Genomic DNA, 17,139 nt, shown 5'->3' with positions numbered 1-17,139 from the left:
ACAGGTCATAATCAGGAAGGATTGTAGAGATATTTTTATAACTCGCGAATTTGGGACTGGTAGTTTCCCATTTGGTGTTATTTCACAAAAGCCCCAACCTGTGGGCCTATTTTGGATACAGGGAGGTGGCTACATTCAGAACTGAGCGCATTACTACTATTTTGGGATATCTTCGGGAAAGGTGAATAGAAAAATATTGCGTGGCTAACCCCGATAAAATTGAAATGAAAAGTGTAATTCTGGCCATAATCTTGAATTTCCAGTGAGGCCTACCTCTTCCCATGAGTCAACAGGTAGCACTATTTTGGTCTGATTTTGCAGCGTTTCCTGTGAGCGTGTATTTGGTGCAGTGCAACCTTGAGCATATCAGTGAATCCAGAGCTGAAGTAGAGTACAATTTTCAAAGCTGATTTAGTGAACGACATCATGCATCTCACATGGCACACCTGCGTTTAACTTTTATCATCCAGAACCAGTGATCCGTCACGAAAACGCATCGGCTAAAAACACAAAACATAAAGCCTATGGTCTGTGTCAGGCAAAAATGTAATTTTCTTTGCACAGTAAATGTGAGTAGTGTAATTAGATTGGTTTGATGTGAATAAACTCTTTGAGGGGTGTGACCTGGTTGGTCTGCCCATGGAAAGCCTAACTTTTTCTTGGTAGGTGTCACAGTTCAGAGCTCAGTTCCAAGCGCCGTAAACCTACGGGTGAACACACACTGGTGCAGCCTGATTATATTTCCATCTGACTACATCTGACAATCAGTGGTAAAGAAAATGACAAAAACTTCCCAGAGATGGATTTGTAAGTTGAGGAAATCAAAGTGCCCAAACAATTGTTCAGGTTTTCTGGTGATTTCAATGTCAGAAAATCACACCTTCATGTAACCTTTTACCGTTCTTGTCAAACTATGTTCTGCTATGAAGTCTCATAATCGTGTCATGCTATGAAGGTATTTTGCAATATCTAAAAAAAAAAACCTCACTTTGAAATGTCACACAGTCTCCATATGAACTGAATAAACAAACAAAGAATTGAAATAAATAATTTCAGTTTATTTTATCCTGAAATTTGCCTTTGTTAATTGTACATGTAGTTGGATTGAAATTAAAAGCATACAATGTGTGAGATTATAAAACCTTTTTCAGAATCTTTATGAAACAATGAAAACAACTTTTTGCAATTCATTTTAAATTTGCTGGTTTTTCCATTTCACTGGTTTTTCCATTTGCTGGTTTTTTCCATTTCACTGGTTTTTCCATTTGCTGGTTTTTCCATTTCACTGGTTTTTCCATTTGCTGGTTTTTCCATTTGCTGGTTTTTCCATTTCACTATCGGGGTGGTACACTTTTCTACTTTCTGATACACTAGACCCAAACTTTTGCATGTTTGGTATGTAGCATGAAGAACATATCAACGGTGCAAGTTACATGTACAAGAACATGACAAACTGTGAACAGTTTGGGATTGTCAATCTCATATTTTCTTAATATTTCATCCGTATGCACCCTGTTGGGTTTTGATCCAAATCAGATCATTTTTCAAACAAGAGCAAAGCAACGTGCCTTTCTTCAGGCAGGAAAAATCACAAAATCTTGACTGACAGCCATTGAAACCTCTTGAACTGAGTGACAATGATTCAAGTTTAACCTTTTCAAAAAGAGCTGTTTATAGAACATCCTTTAAATACAATCATTCATACGTGACAGACTTAAAATTATAAACAAATAGATTGATATCAGATGTCAAAATTAAACATATGGGCAGAACATATAATCCCATATGGCAGCTGTTTCACACTGAACTACTGACTGCAAGTACAAACCTACATGTACATGTACAGGCAATCTACAACTGTTCCTTAAAGTTAAGAGACATACGGCCTGTTTGTTTCACACAGATCCAAATCTCAATCAGCAATCCATTGTTACTTCACTGACACCAGAACCCATTTAATGGGTGAAGCGAACCAGTGTTGGAGAATCTAGACTGGTGTGAAACAAACAGGCCCATAGAGGCAGGAAATTTCAACTTACGACTGCACAGGGATTGCATTCATGTACAAGAAATTTCCAATGACACCATTTAAAGTAAGCAACCAGGAAACATGAAACCATTTTTGAGTTTCTGGCTACATCCCAGAGTCAAGTCAATGTATCGAAATCCCTGATTTAAAGTTGGTATTTCAGTTGATAAAAAGTGAGCATTTGACAAAACGATCAGTGTGAATCATTCTTGATCTATGATTGGATGTTATAATGTTTCAAAATACACACCCTGCCCCTTGAATATTCTCCTTCACAAACAATCCAGACGCCATGCACCAAACACACAATTAATGATAAGAAATGTCATAGTCATGATGTTGGCCTTATTCCTGAGTAAGCCATTTGAGTCAGAAGTTATGTGTAAAAGATTTGGATAAAAAGTCACATCACGTTTAGTGCTCCAATGAAAAATAATACACCATTAGCAAAATAGCAATATAGACTTCTTCCCATTTCATGGAAAGAATCCCATACATGGACACAAATAATATTTCCCTGCAGTGCCTTATTAGCCATCTAAAAACAATAATAATTATTCATTTATTAAGCAAAAATTTCATACAGATATATGCTCAAATGCACTGTACAATAAACACATTAAGCATGGTCGAACCAATGGCATACTAGGGCACCACGTGCAACTGCCCAATGACCCACATTCACCTGCATCTATGGAAAGAAAACAATAAGAAACTGGTACAGCTCTAGAGGTGGGAGGGAAACCCCAGAGAAGAAATTTCTGGGTGAAACCCACAAAATCAGGACTCAAAACCCAATCCAAATGTGGACTGAGCTGGGAATCGAACCCAGACCACAGAGGTGAAAGGAAAGGAAAGAACTACTTTGTCAACCCGTCTCAACTGGAAAGATTCCAGAGACTGGTGTGGAATCTTTCTTAGGCTTTGCACACAGGGTTTCAAGCAGCGTCTGTTTATGGATATCATAAAGTAGCTTCTGGGAAGATAATTCAAAATCTCTTCATCAAAGGCCACAGTATACGACCTACATTTGTAGCTTGTCAATGGTCCTGTATAAAAATAACTCCTTGATTGGTGAATAAGGGAGAAGCTGAGGGGAGAGGTTAACATATCAACATCTCCCATGGCATGCCTGTTTGAAGCCTCCTTCAGATTCCAATGGAAATACAGTTGGTTATGCTTACTTACTTATTGACCACAATCCCAAAGGTGAGACCATACAAAATATATTGGCTGAATAAGACCTAGGGATGAGTCAATTCGAATAAGTCACTATTACTATTCACTATTCAAATATTCGACATTTAATCTGATTGAATATTTGGTCGTAACGACTGACAGAGTGTTGATAAACAAACCATATACAAAATCAGTTGCAAAAACAATAGCTTCTTACGTCCAGGAATATCTCTAGCCACAATTTGGCAAAATTTAAGAGACAAACAATACTTCTTGCCCTGTTGAAAATTTCTGTTCCTTTTTAAACTTTTTAATGAATAATTTACTTTTTGAATCGTTGTAAGATTTCTGTCACTTTTCACTTGAATGTGCTTGAAACAAGTTTCCATTGTGCAACTTTTCTCATTTTAAACAAAAGAAAATTCGCCCTTCCTTTTCATGAATTTTGCATTTGAATATTGAAATTTGGAAAACAATATTCAAACATTCGATAATCGATTGATTATTCGGATATTCGGCACAGCCCTAATAAGACCTTCATATTGCATGACAAAGCATCCTCTTTGTACATGTACATGCATGGAGTACACTGTATGAAAGTAAGTGCAGCAATAAGTCAGGCTGGTTACCAAGCCTCCTTCACTGGTGCACTACAATTGAGATGTTACCACCAGCCAGCCAAGCATCCATTACATGTAATATGTCCAAACTGTCACAAAACACTTGTTTCACCACACATTTTTGGAACACTCAATCTTAACACTTCCAGAGGTAGTAATATTCTTTGTTTATGGTGATGATGTCAAGTTGATAAACACCAGCGAATAAAGATACAGTACGTGAACTTAACAATCAGGTCCAACACTTACAGTGTCCTGAATTCAGTCAGTAAAAGTTCTCCCTCTAAAAAGGCAACAGCTACTGTCATTCTACAACTTCATCCTCTAAGCTAACAAGTCCAGCTTCGTGCAAATCCGGACATTCCACTTGGCCAGTTATTGGCTCAAAACTCTTGCCACTCGATACTTCCCCTGGAAAGAGAAGAGCCAGATCAGCATCATCTAGTCCGTTCTTTGAAACCACACAGTCCAATCGCTTCCTGTACTCATCAATATCAGTCATGAATGTTGGGATCTTGAGATCCCCAGAGCCCAGGTTCACCATGGCTTTGAGATGATCCACGTCTTCCAGAGCCACCTTGCCCAGCTTGTACAGGCTGTGAAAGTCAATGTCTCGGCGGTAGCGTAACACACGAAGGGCGCCCTCTAGGTAGACTTGATCTTTGTTAAAACAACCTGAGCCAAATGTGACATGAAAGAGCAAGATGAACAGCTACCAAAAACAAAGAGTGGGGAGAAGACACACAGGTTCAACTTGAAGGACAAGGTTCAAGGAAAGGAAATCAGATCATAAGATTATGGATTTAATGCAAACTTGTCATGTCCCGTAAATATTTGTGCTTTGAATAAGCCTTGTGTGAGTTAAATTTGAATAAAATCTGGTACACTGAGTTATCTGATCGCACATAAGCATGACGATTTGAATTCCCCAGACTAAACACCCTGTTGCTATACCTTGTGATTCGGGGCAAGCGACCACCATCTCTGGAATGGACTGGTTCCTGTCCTTCTTATCCATTGAGAATAGTGTATTATTGCAAGGCGTCTTTTGTAACTAAGCACACAAGCTTGCCCCGAATCATGAGGTATAGCAACAGTGGTTTTAATATGGAGCATTCAAGTTGTTATGTTCACATGGATTTAAAGAACTCAGTCTACCAGATTTGGGTCAAAGTTAACTCACAAAAGGCTTATTCATAACAGTTGAGATAATATCGTGTGCAAGTTTTGCTGTAAATACTAAAGGGAATAACAACTTTGCATTTGTACCAATGAGGAAGTGGCCAAAGGGAAAGGAATTCAACTAAAGGTGTTACACATGGTAACAACTGGCTCTTTCTTGTACATCCAGCAGGGCAATAGTGCAGGGAAACTGAAAGATACATGTAAGTCTTCCACTCCAACACTCTACCAGATGAACAGTAACAACTACAGAAGAAGTTTTGTGTAACTATAGAAGACCTCCCTTACTTCTGGGGAACCATGGTAGGTTTCACTTCAAAGTGTTTCATATGGATAGAACAGTAGAACCACAAGTCATGGATTAGCAAACCAGGACTATGTACATGTATGTTTGAAATGATTGGTCGATCTGTGTAATTCTTTCATCTTTTCAAAAACCTGTCAATCTGACTGCACACAATTTGCCAATAATTCTGCCATCAACCAATCACCTTTTCTTTGCAATTCAAGGTTGTGAAGAATTGTTCCACGTAAGGGAAGTAAATTGGTGATTTCAATTTTTATACTGGATCAACTGAAAGTGCAAAGCAATCATGCGGCTGTGTTCATTGACCCATCATGCTCAAAATATACACGACTCTGTTTGGATAACATACATATGACCTGAGACACTGACCTGGTTTGGAGGTGTCCGACTGTCCTCGTTTAGCCCTTAGGCAGTAGTCCCAACGAATCTCAGGGTCTTTCATGTATGTCTCCAAGTCCTTGAATAGATCGGCAAAGGATAACCTGGAAGCCATGTAGGTGGTATAGTACAACATTGCTGATCGCCATAAGAACGGCTCTTTTCTGAGTAAGATACTGTGAATACTTGCAATGCCTTCTTCAGTTGGGTTGAGTGGACTCAGTCCATATTTCTTACGACCTTTCATTGTGTTCCAAGGATGTTCACGATTGTTGGCACTTCTTATGTAATGAGTTCCTGAGAAAAAAAGGAAAATTACAGGGAAAAAAACAAGTTAATGGTCAAAATGAAGTGTAAGAAGTTAATGCGTGATATAAATGCATGAAAGCCAGCAAGATATGGCAAAGGTTTTACTTGTGGGACAAGATCTTTTGTGACTGGTCCCTATACCAAATAGACTAAAGAAAAACCAAATTTGCTTTGTCTAAATTGGATCATAAAGACTTTATCTTGTCAGAAACTTTGCCTTTTGCACCCAGCAAACTCCTCCAATATCTGGTGTCAAGTGAGTATCATTGTTTTTAGTTTGCTTTTCTACTTGATACAAGTCGTTTTCAGAAGAAAGACAACTCAATTTCTTTGCATTTCCACGTCTAAGCGTATCTAAGTGTCGACAGGGTCAAATGCAAGTTAGTACAACTTTTCCACTGTTTTTCAACAAGCCGGGACCGCAACGGTACATTTCATTGAGGTGATGTTAGTTAACATGTTTCTCTTGAATCAGTTTCTTCAGTTTACCAATTTCATGACGCAGAAGGCCATCCGACCACTGGGACCTGAGAGCATTGGGTCTGGCGTTGAGTGTTGGCCGTCCATTTGTCCGACTCATTAATGCCCTAGCTACCAGGCTATCACTCAGGTTCAAGGCAACTTTGTTGGTCAGGCCTTCCTGGGCTAGGTACTGTTGAAACTTAGCGGTGAACTGGGAAACAGAAATTGCGCGGCCACCTGTTGCGGCCTCAAACTGCTTATAGGTCTTAAACCTCTGTAGGGTTGCTCTGAAGATTTGGGTGGCCTGGTTGGAAAATATATAAAGATAACAGAATGATTAAAGAATAAACCACCTGGATTTAAAACACTATGATGGAAAAGGCTATTGCATCTGCCAGCAATGGGTGCTTGCAATTTTAGAAACTTATTGCTTCAATGTAAATTCAAAACTTTTGTATAGTTTATTTTATTTTGTACTTGGAAATTGAGGAGGGGGTTGGCCCGAAGTGGGTAGGATTGTTACTCACGTACCGACTTAATGAGTCTGTCATTTGCTTTGCTGTATCTCTCAAGAATTCCTGCAGAGGGGGCACTCCGATAAGTGAACTGTGGATTATAGTCGAAGTTGCTGTCAAAGAATTTCCGTTTCTCCTGTTCCACATTGTCTGGTGTTATCGCGGCCAGGATGGGAATACTCCTGGCTTTCTGAGCTGGCTTACTGGAGGATTTCTGCCCCTGACTTTCCTTTCTTGAGGTACTTCTCAGTTTAGTTCGAGTTGACGTGATGTTGGCTGTGGTATCTTGAGGTGACCCACGGGAGTTCTTACGGCAAGGTTTGGCCGGTTTGCAATAGCCGTGCGTGCTACTGGAAAGAATCGGCAATTTGATGTTTGGAGTTGGCAAGTGCGAATTGGATGCAGAATGCGACAGGGTCTCATCACTGAAAGGAAGCCTCTGTACCACAGCCAATTCCTGGTGATGACTGTCTGTACTCTCTGGCAACTGACCGTGTCTGCTTGAGGTTAAAGATTCCCTGACGTTGAGGTCATTTTGAGGAGTGGTCATCCTTCTGTCCTGTTTGCTGCTGGGAGTCCGTCTCAAACTTACCAGGCTTATCTGCTCATGGATTACCTGCTAGAAAATGATAAACAAAACTTGGAAACACAGCTCATGACATGGGGAGAGTTGCTATTAGAGTTTGGATAATTAGAAAGTTTAACTTTCAGGGTCAATATTTTCCATTTTATAGGTTTTGTACATGTTTTCCTACTTAACAAAAGTGAACTAATAGTCCTTTGCATCAGCTCAGATTACTATAAGAACGAAAGAGAAATCGGGTACTTTACGCCTGTTATTTTATTTGAAATATGCCTAAGAGTCCGAATATGAAGTAATATTTCATTAAAATTGTTCAGTTTAAGCGCAAATCACGTGACATGAACTTAAAGGAGCAGTGTTTCTGCAAACCGGTTTATGGCCTTTTGACTTTGTATGCGTTATCGAGCCACTATTTTGAAACCTTGGTGATGTTTGATCATTATCAAAGTGACAGCTAAAAAGACCCTTTATACAACAATTATTGTAAATAAATGATGGCATGATGATGTCATCATGTGATTTAGTATTGATTTTTCAATATTTATTTCAGCCCATTGACTTTGTACACGTTTTTGAAGCATCATTTTGGTTACTCAGCTATCTTCAATTGTCATCAAAGTTACACCAAGGAAAGACCTTGAGGCAGAGATGATAGTAAAATAATTATGTCATGATGATGTCATCAAGTGATTTATTATTAAATTTTAAATATTTAAATATTCCATTAAAATTTATGGATTCCATATAAAATCAACCGTAGCTTCCCACATTTTTTGCACCAAGTGCCAGAGTATACACTGGGCCTTCAATTCATCTTGTGTGGGTCAAATCACATGACCCTTCCTTCCGGGTGAAACCGGAAGTGGGCTTATTGTTTAAAAGTGGTAATAGGTATTAAGTTTTTTTCAATGGAATTAGTCTGTCGGTGTTAGTGCTGGGTTGAAACCTTGCTTATATCTTGGAAAGGAAGTGCTTTAGGCAAATATTGAGCTCATTTAGTGATGACGTCATCAAACAAAAAGTCATGTGACATTAAAGGGGCATAAATTAAAATTCTGAATCTCCTGAAGTATATGTCCAATTGTTTTCAAACCATGGCTTTTTATTAATTTTTAATATTTATTTCAGCCCATTGACTTTGTAAACATTTTCAAGGCCCAATTTTAGTAACTCAGTGATCTTCAGTCATCCTCAAAGCTACACAAAGGAAAGACCTGGAAGCAAAGATACATGTAATATTAAAACAAGTACGTCATGATGACGTCACCCAGTGATTTATTATTAAATTTTGAAAATTTAAATATAATGCTAGTGTTGTAAAAATCCATATAAAATCCATCGTGGCCTCCTGCAGCATTCTGTTTCTGGCAAGTGCCAGAGTAAAATTGGGTCTTAAATGCATCTTGTGTGGTCAAATCAAGTGACCCTTCCTTCCAGTCGAAACCGGAAGTGGGCTTATTGTTTAAAAGCGGTAATAGATATCAAGTTGTTTTCAACGGTGTTAGTATGTTGGGGTATAACATTCTTCAAATCATCTACTAATGATGTCACGTAATTGTCGAACGCCCTCTAGTGACAGGTTAAAAATTCTGAACAATGAATTTTGAGTAGGTGTCTGTGGTGAAGTTTGTCCAAATTGCCTGAAAATTGATGTAGACAGTGATCTTAACCCAGTTACCACATGTGTAAAATTGGGGGCCGATAACGTCATCAGATCAGAAGTTATGATAAAAAGTTCTTTTAGTCTTCAAAATTCAGTAAAAAATCAACCGTAACAGATTTAAGCATGAATTGTTCATGAGATGATAGCTAAAACGTTGAAGTCAACTGCATGAAGTGCGTAAGTGGTGTACTTCTTCACACAGATGAAGCGCCGACGGCGAAAACCCCCTTACAATATCTGTGAACTCAAAAATCCCTTTCGCGTACTGTGGATTGGCTACTGTTTGCACGGACACTCAGTATCTATCTGTAACGTGTGGCTGGCAGCGCACAGTACATGTACTCAGGACTTGGCAAAATGCCGAGAATGTGGTGCCGAGAGCAGATCGCATTGTATGGAATGCCAAAAGGACAACAATAATGTTTTGTATTGTATTTTGTATTGTACATGTCTGATTGGGTTGAAACCTTGCAGATAGTTAGGAAGGGAAGGTTTATAAATGGAGATTGACCTCATGTGATGACAAGGTCGCCAGCAGACAAGTCACGAGACATTAAAGGTGCACTATTTAAAAGTCTACATCTCCTGAAGTATATGCCCAATTGGGTTCAAACCTTGCAGATACTGTACATGTATCTTGAAGGGAAGTGATTTAGACGATTGAGGTCATCAGGTGACAAGTCATGTGACATTAAAGGTGCACTTTTCAAAGCACTATATCTCGTGAAGTTCAAATCATGTCCGATTGGGTTCTAATCTTGCAGATATCTCAGAAGGGGAGTGCTTTAGACGGGCATATAGACCTGATATGATGATGACGTCATTATGTGACAAGTCACAAGGTGCACTCTTTAACGCACTATATCTCGAGTCTGTACATGTACTTTTCTGATTTGGTTCAAACCTTCTAGATATCTTAGAAGGGGAGTGTTTTAGACAAAAATTGACTCAATGTGATGATGGCCTCATCTTACGACAAGTAAAGGTGCACAGTTTAAAATTCCATATTTCGTGAAGTGTATGTTCAATTGGGTTCAAACTTTGCTGATATCTTGGAAAGGAAGTGCTTTGGGCAAATTTTGACCTCATATGATGATGACGTCACCAGGTGATAAGTGCTGTGTCCTTAAAAATTTACTGTTTAAAGCCCTCTATCTCCTGAAGTACATAGGCCTATCTCATGGAGTTGAAACTTTGCTGATAACAGAATAACAAGAAAGGAAGTGTTGACCTTGTAGTCCAAGATTTACCTTGTGATAATGACGTCATCAGATGAGGAGTTAAATTATCCAGTACATGCACATGCACTTTTTAAATCATGAAGGGCCTACAGCCTATTTCCTGAAGTACACGTCTGAGATTGGGTTGAAACCAGGCTTGGCCAAGCCTGGTTGGACTCGGAATAGTCATGATGTGAAATATCACACCCTCAGGTTTTTGCAGTAGGTTCGTTGTTCAACTTAACAAAAGGAATGCAAAAAAGCCCTCTGTTCTGATGGCAAACAGACAGATGACCCTAGTTAGTTTTTACTCACTATCGGTGCTTCCCGCAATAAATGTTCAACCTCGTCATCACCGACGCTAGTACACACCGACGGCAGTCCGTTGCTAGGGGCTCGCGCCCGAAGCTTCTTTCGACGACCCATGGCGTCCTCCCAATTTAGACGGATATCTGAAGACTGACAGGCCTAAAACCCACGATATCAAAAAGCCATGACTTCAAATGCGAGAACAAATTCATCTCTTTCACTTTCTTTGATGCAGAAATTCTCGTCCTCTCGTACATGTACATGTACATCATGTCTTTAGGGCCTACAGGAATCTCACCTCTCGACGCACCGTTGCTGTTTACGGTTCTAGCGCATCGTTTAAAAATAGCGCCCTCTGCTGGCTGCACGAAGACGTGTACGATCGTTGTTTTTTCAAATGCCGAGCCGTTTTCATTCTATAGACGTTTCTGCCTGATGAGATCTCTTAAATGCGTTTCGAAAAAAAAAGTTTGGAAAGAACACAGTCGACTGCGTCATGGGGAAAGCGATGATAGACGCTGAAATGAGAAGTTCTGATTCGTAAGTATTTTATTTGAATGAATTAGTTGACTTTTTTACCTCAGTTTTTGCTGCGGTAAAACTTGAAAATACATGTAAGTCCAGGCGATCTCTTTAAGCATGCTTAAAGCAATTTCACAATGCTTTATCAGTCCAATTGGATTAAAACTAATACTGAAATTTTCTCACCAGTCTACTCTTTTTATTAATAGACAGTGATCAAACAACTTCACCAAGCATCGTGAGAAGCTAAAATGAGAAAAATCTGAAGTTCAGAGATTTAGGGCCTTATAGGCCACTTGCACAATTAAAAAAAAGCAACGAAAACGACCATGGATCAATTGAAACCCAACAGGCTGAGAAAGGCACAATGAAAAAGGATTTTTTTTACCAGAATTGCATATTTAATCTAATGTAAGAAACTTATACAAATGTTAAGAAAATATGTATCAAATATAAGAAATTGACTAGATGAAGTGCCCAAGAAAAAACAAATGTCACCTATTAAAACAGATAATTATGGCTGATAAAACAGAGAACTTGAACAAGGATTTGATCATCTGAGTTGTCTATATCAACAAATATTCTGATAAAATTAATGTTCCCAAATAAGAATACATCTCTGTGGAAATAAATTAACCCTGACAGTCCCAAATCCTCCAATTTCAATACGATTTTACGTACACCCTATGGGGTTAGGGTTAATGGTTGTTCCCTGACAGCTGAGGTTCCAATCGGAATGGGTGGTATTCCGTAAAATACTCAAAGAGCAAGTCCCAAATTTGAAGACCATCCCTTCACCATATGGACATGATCATCTGCATTCTCAGTTGCAACACAGCAAAGCTTCTGTTTTATTGATGATCTGCACCATTCCTGCCTTGGGCCTGATGTATGCCTTGCTACACAGAGCCATAGGTTTGTGCACATTCATTCGAAAGTCTTACACCAACACTCTGCTCCATTCACACATTCAAACCAGTGAAGTATTCTTCCTTGAGCATACAGCGACTATGATGGTCCCTGGACAGTTCACTTAAACACTGAACACTGGACCGACACCTAATAGTTGGACATGACACTTCACCAGATTGGGCAATCAAAAGTTGAAAAACGGACATTTATCAATAGATCCCACAAACTAAGTCTTAAAAGCATTTTTCGCTGCAATTTTGCTTCCCTTTACTTTGCAAAATTTGATGTTTGCCCTCAGTTGGGCATCCAGATAACAAGGGACACCAGGAGGGCAAGACATGTTGAGGGTTCCTATTGCTTTGAATCGTGGACAATTCTTGTAAAAAGAGCTGCAGCTCCAAAGTTAATCAGATCTGGTGATTTCGGACTCGTTTTTGTCTAATTGGGTCAGATTTGGAATGTAAATCCCAGTCAGAACTGCAAAATGCTGAAGAAGGGATGTTTGACTTTTGCCGATCCCTTCAAGTCAACAAGTTCAATCAGGACTAAACATTCCACAATGTTGCCCTCCATTTTGCTGACAAGATCTGCAGCTGCACTCATAGTTCCTGTAGACAAGAAACAAAACCCAATCCCCAGTCAAACATTTCAGAGAAATGTGGCCAGAATCACTCAGATGCAACTGGTATTTTGCTGAGAAAGGTAGATTTTTAGTTGGATGGTTAAACAAACACTAAAGACTTCATTTGGCAATTGTTCAGTATTTTCTTTAGTTGTTTAACCCTAACAGTCCTCAGTCCTCCAACAGGTGAAGGATTGAGGAGTGTTAGGGTTAACACACACAGTGTAATGGTATTTGTGGCTAAAAAAGTAGACTAAAAATTAATAAATCGAAAAAATTAATAACAATGCATACCTCCTGTGGCCAAGAGATCATCCATTATAACCACCTTCTGACCAGGCTGAATGGCATCTGCCTGGGCTTCAATGACATCCTACAAGACAAGACGGGTACAGATCAATTAACAGGTCATTATAAAGCACCTGCCTAGGGTATATGTAGCATTGTGGGCGTTCCTTACACTTCTCCCCCTTTCTAGATCATGCCCGTTGTTGATCAAGCTCCACGTTTTCAGTCAAGTAGAACTTCAAAAAAATATGCATATTATAAATATTTTTCATCTCCATATGGACTAATCTGACAAGCAAAGAGAAGGTTGATGAAAATGAAATTCTTTTGTTCACACATTATCGTCAATCCTCAAAACTACAACAGTGAACACGGATGAAAGTATGTCTGTACATACCCAAGTCAATACATTGCTTTCCACCATTAAAAAGGACCATCAAGAATGTCTAGTGAAACACTACTGGATCATTAAGTGTCTGTTTGTTTCATGTGGATCCAGATTGGGATCAGTGATCCGTCGTTGGTTCACTGACACCAGAACCCATCTAATGGATGATGTGAACCAGCCATGGGATCACAGATCAAGATCTACGTGAAACAAACAGGCCCCTATACTCTCCTAGTCTAGTCTACCCACGGATGCTAACAATGCAATGCAATGCAATTGTCATTAGCAGCACAAATAACTTTCTCACCGTGCCATATTCAAGGGAGTAGGTGGTTTGTATACACTTGCCAGGTAGTTTGCCTTTCTTCCTTATTGGTACAAATGAGCAGCCTAGCTGGACGGCCATCATAGGTCCAAACAGGAAGCCACGGGACTCCAGACCTGTAGGGGTCAAAATGATCACATTTTACTGAATCATTGGATGTCAAGTAGACAATGTCTGAATCAAGTGGCTGCAGCTACAGGTAACACACATGTCTATGGTGAGTGGGCATAGCCATTAGCCAGTGGCTTCCATAGACACAAGTTTTATTTCAAGCCACAGCAATTTATGTGCTTTGGACATACCTGAACATCACATATCAGCGTGGCAGTTTTATTTCATCACATACAAGGTTTTAAATCAATCAAGATTTGCTTGCCACCTTAAAAATGTCTTGCAGGTTTGGCTGCCCCTGCAGTGAGCGGCTCCCTTAGGTTTACCCTGTGTGATGTCTCAGTTGTTACATGCTGAATTAAACATGAACTCAAACCAAAATCTTACCTACAATGACATCTACAGAGCCAACCTTATCCCGCACATGTTCAACCAACAAGGAGATTGTATCGGACACCACTACAGGATCCTTAAACAATGGAAAGATGTCCCTGCACAAACACAAAACAGTTTAAGAAGCTTAAATGGTTAACTGAGTCCAAGGAACCAACTGAATTCAAGTCCATCTGGGGTCAAAAGTGGATTGGGGGTCATGCCATCAGACTGAGACTAACACTTGATGTACTCCTAACAGTAGATCTTGGCAAGGGCAGATTCAGACTGCCATTGGCATGATTGGCCAGTGGAGCGAGGCAGCCACTGATAAACCGAGTATCATTCACATCATTTACAGTGAAGTCGGCCTAAACATTTTGTTTGCAGGGGAAAGGCCCCTTCGTCCCCACTGAATCTACCAGTGACTGGCAGAGGGAACCTACATGTATGGTTTCATCCTATGAACTAAATATACTGAGGCTATTACTCTGTGAAAGTTTTCTACATTCTTGAGACTCTGAGGACCTTGGCTTTGCCTCACAAAAATTTAGCAATCATTTTGTCTGGCAAAGAGTAAGTAAAGTTGGTCTGGTTTTGTTTTAAATGGTTTTTGCAAGTCCGAAGTCCTGCAAATGTATTTCATGAACAATAGTTTGAATGAGCTAACGATGGCCAATTGAATCAGAATAAGGATTTGAAGCTCATTCATCCCAGGGTTGACTACTGATGTTCATTTCAGCCTTCATTGACTGGTGTCCCTCAAAAGACTTTTAGGACACTTTTCTGTTCTTCAAAGCTTTGAAATGCAGAAGTGCTAACCCATATTTCATTTAAATGAATTCAATGAGTGCACAATGTAATTAACACAAATGGTGCGGCCATCGTTACATAGAAGCAAGAGATTGGTGAGTAAAAATGCCAGATTAAAAAATACTCAGTCTCATGGTCTGAAACCTCCATTACACCTTTTGATTTAAAAAGTGGAGTTTACGTTACCAGATCAGTTGCCGCGTACAATAGCCTAATAGTAATACTATAATATAGGCCTAGATGTAAATGAAAAAAAACACAGACATTACAGAGTAGTGACTTACTCAGGGTTCTTCAACATGTTCAAGTAGCCATTGATTATCAGTAAAAAATTACAAGTGACTACCTGTTAAGCGGCTAGCCTATATAGCCCCAAAATAGACTCATGATAAATGGGACCTAGAATTAACTGCAGCAGATGACGACGCAACCGCGTACGCAGTTTTGGGCCGGGTAAATTGCACTGTACTGCCATGCCATTTCTGCTCATGCAAACCAACCTGAATAAAATTCCTGGCTTGGGGAAATCCTGGATGGCTTTGATGGCATCCTTTACCCGCAATATCCTTCTACTTCCATCATCCATGGTTAGAGAAATGCTCCTTTGACGCCAAAGTCTGGAATTCCAACACTGCAGGTTAGGCTTTTCTCCTTCAGAAAGCTCAACGAATTTGCTAACAACATTGACAAGTGTACCCTTTTGCTCAGCTCATTGGGGTCACACCTCAGTCGTTTCAATTCAATTGAGCCAGCAAGCTTCACTGTATCTCGACTGTATGCAGCTGCCGCATCACGTGTGCCTCGCTAATATTAGACTTGGTAACAAGTCGATAGCTAGCTTAGGGGAGAATAATAGCTGGCCATTGTAGTTAATTGCTTCGTCCCGGCCCATTAACTTACCATTCAATAAACCAGTCATAACTCGGCTGATAAATTTATGTTAACCCTAACACTCCTCAGTCCTCCAACAGGTGAAGGATTGAGGAGGGTTAGGGTTAAAGGTCTTAAAATTGAGCTGCGTCAATGGATTTCGACTGACGTTTGCAGACAAAACACGACTGCCGATCCCCCAAGGGCGAGCTACGGCTGGAGCATAAGCCCATTATGGCCATTCGTTTCATTTTATGAAGTGGACATAGAAACCAGTGCAAAAAATCGACATGACATGAATATGATTATAGGCCTTACTGTAGCGTCTGATCTATCTACGTGTGGACATACAGAATAAATTTTAGGAAAAATCAACAGCTAATCTTGGAAAGAGCTACAAACTGGATATTCTGGCAGTTTTTTGTCGCGCGTTGCATGCTGGTTTTTGCCCAACGGTATTCATTCATGTTCGTTATAAGCATCAAGTTTAAAGCGTTCGCCGAGTTGTGTTTCACACCACTGTTATGAGTTACATTCTGGGCTTTTGGTCCAAGCTCTCCTTTGGACAGCAGTCAGTTTCACTTTGGGTATCAACAATTCCTTATGACCAATTAATGAACCTATCAACACGATGCAAGATTTAGGTTTCCGAATTGTGATAAGACAGCAGCCTGTAATATAATACGCACTGAGGCGGCACATTGTCAAACCGTATTAGGCTTACCTTTGACCTTGGCGCATGATTTATTCATCAGTGGGCGTTGCCTAGGCCTGAGATGTGAACCGTGCTCGACATTTTGTTTTCTCATTGTCGGGTATTGCAGCAGAAAGCCTCGACGATGTACGCCTGAATTAACGTTGTTAAGTGACTGATTTGAAGCTGCAGTTCTGCTGCTGGTGATAGCTTATAATCTCGACAGAGTCGTGGGTTAATCTTTCTAGTACTAAAGTTTATAAGTGTGATTATTTTGCTGTAATTTCCGCTAAAGTGTAGGCGGTGTTCTGACGATGTGCTTTGTAATACTGGGTCAATTTACGTTGCATATTGTAAACATGACTTTGTATAACACACGGATATTTCAGAATGTTATGTTAGAAACCTTGTTTTGACAAATTACGTTGATTGATTTATATCACAGATTAAGCGGAGTCAACATCCC

General features: G+C 39.7%; 2 protein-coding genes across 4 annotated transcripts; both read right to left on the bottom strand.

Annotated features, from left to right (window-relative positions):
* Positions 1-1,037: 1,037 nt before the first annotated feature.
* On the bottom strand, positions 1,038-11,098 carry kiaa0895l (KIAA0895 like). Of its 3 annotated transcripts, none has more exons than XM_022236387.2 (5): positions 10,763-11,098; positions 6,998-7,597; positions 6,494-6,770; positions 5,687-5,992; positions 1,038-4,503 (listed from the first exon to the last, which is right to left on the bottom strand). In XM_022236387.2, exons 1-5 carry the CDS (start codon positions 10,871-10,873, stop codon positions 4,133-4,135), a joined length of 1,665 nt encoding a protein of 554 aa, XP_022092079.2. In that variant the 5' UTR covers positions 10,874-11,098; the 3' UTR covers positions 1,038-4,132. The 3 variants fall into 3 exon arrangements, with proteins under 3 accessions (XP_022092079.2, XP_022092078.2, XP_022092080.2); XM_022236386.2 differs by having other exon boundaries at positions 6,998-7,600; positions 10,763-11,097; XM_022236388.2 differs by lacking the exon at positions 10,763-11,098 and adding an exon at positions 10,478-10,717 and having other exon boundaries at positions 6,998-7,600.
* A 189-nt stretch (positions 11,099-11,287) lies between these two features.
* Positions 11,288-15,874, bottom strand: aprt (adenine phosphoribosyltransferase). The gene is made up of 5 exons (XM_022236482.2): positions 15,610-15,874; positions 14,312-14,415; positions 13,796-13,929; positions 13,107-13,185; positions 11,288-12,798 (listed from the first exon to the last, which is right to left on the bottom strand). The coding sequence occupies exons 1-5, from the start codon at positions 15,693-15,695 to the stop codon at positions 12,662-12,664; spliced, it is 540 nt and encodes a 179-aa protein (XP_022092174.2). The 5' UTR covers positions 15,696-15,874; the 3' UTR covers positions 11,288-12,661.
* Between the last annotated feature and the right edge of the window lie 1,265 nt (positions 15,875-17,139).

The sequence above is a fragment of the Acanthaster planci genome, linkage group LG06 (assembly GCF_054643075.1).
Source record: "Acanthaster planci isolate LZ-2023a linkage group LG06, COTS_SCS, whole genome shotgun sequence".
Lineage (NCBI taxonomy): Eukaryota > Metazoa > Echinodermata > Asteroidea > Valvatida > Acanthasteridae > Acanthaster > Acanthaster planci.
Note: the sequence above shows the minus strand (reverse complement) of the source record. Positions and strands in the feature narration are given on the sequence as shown.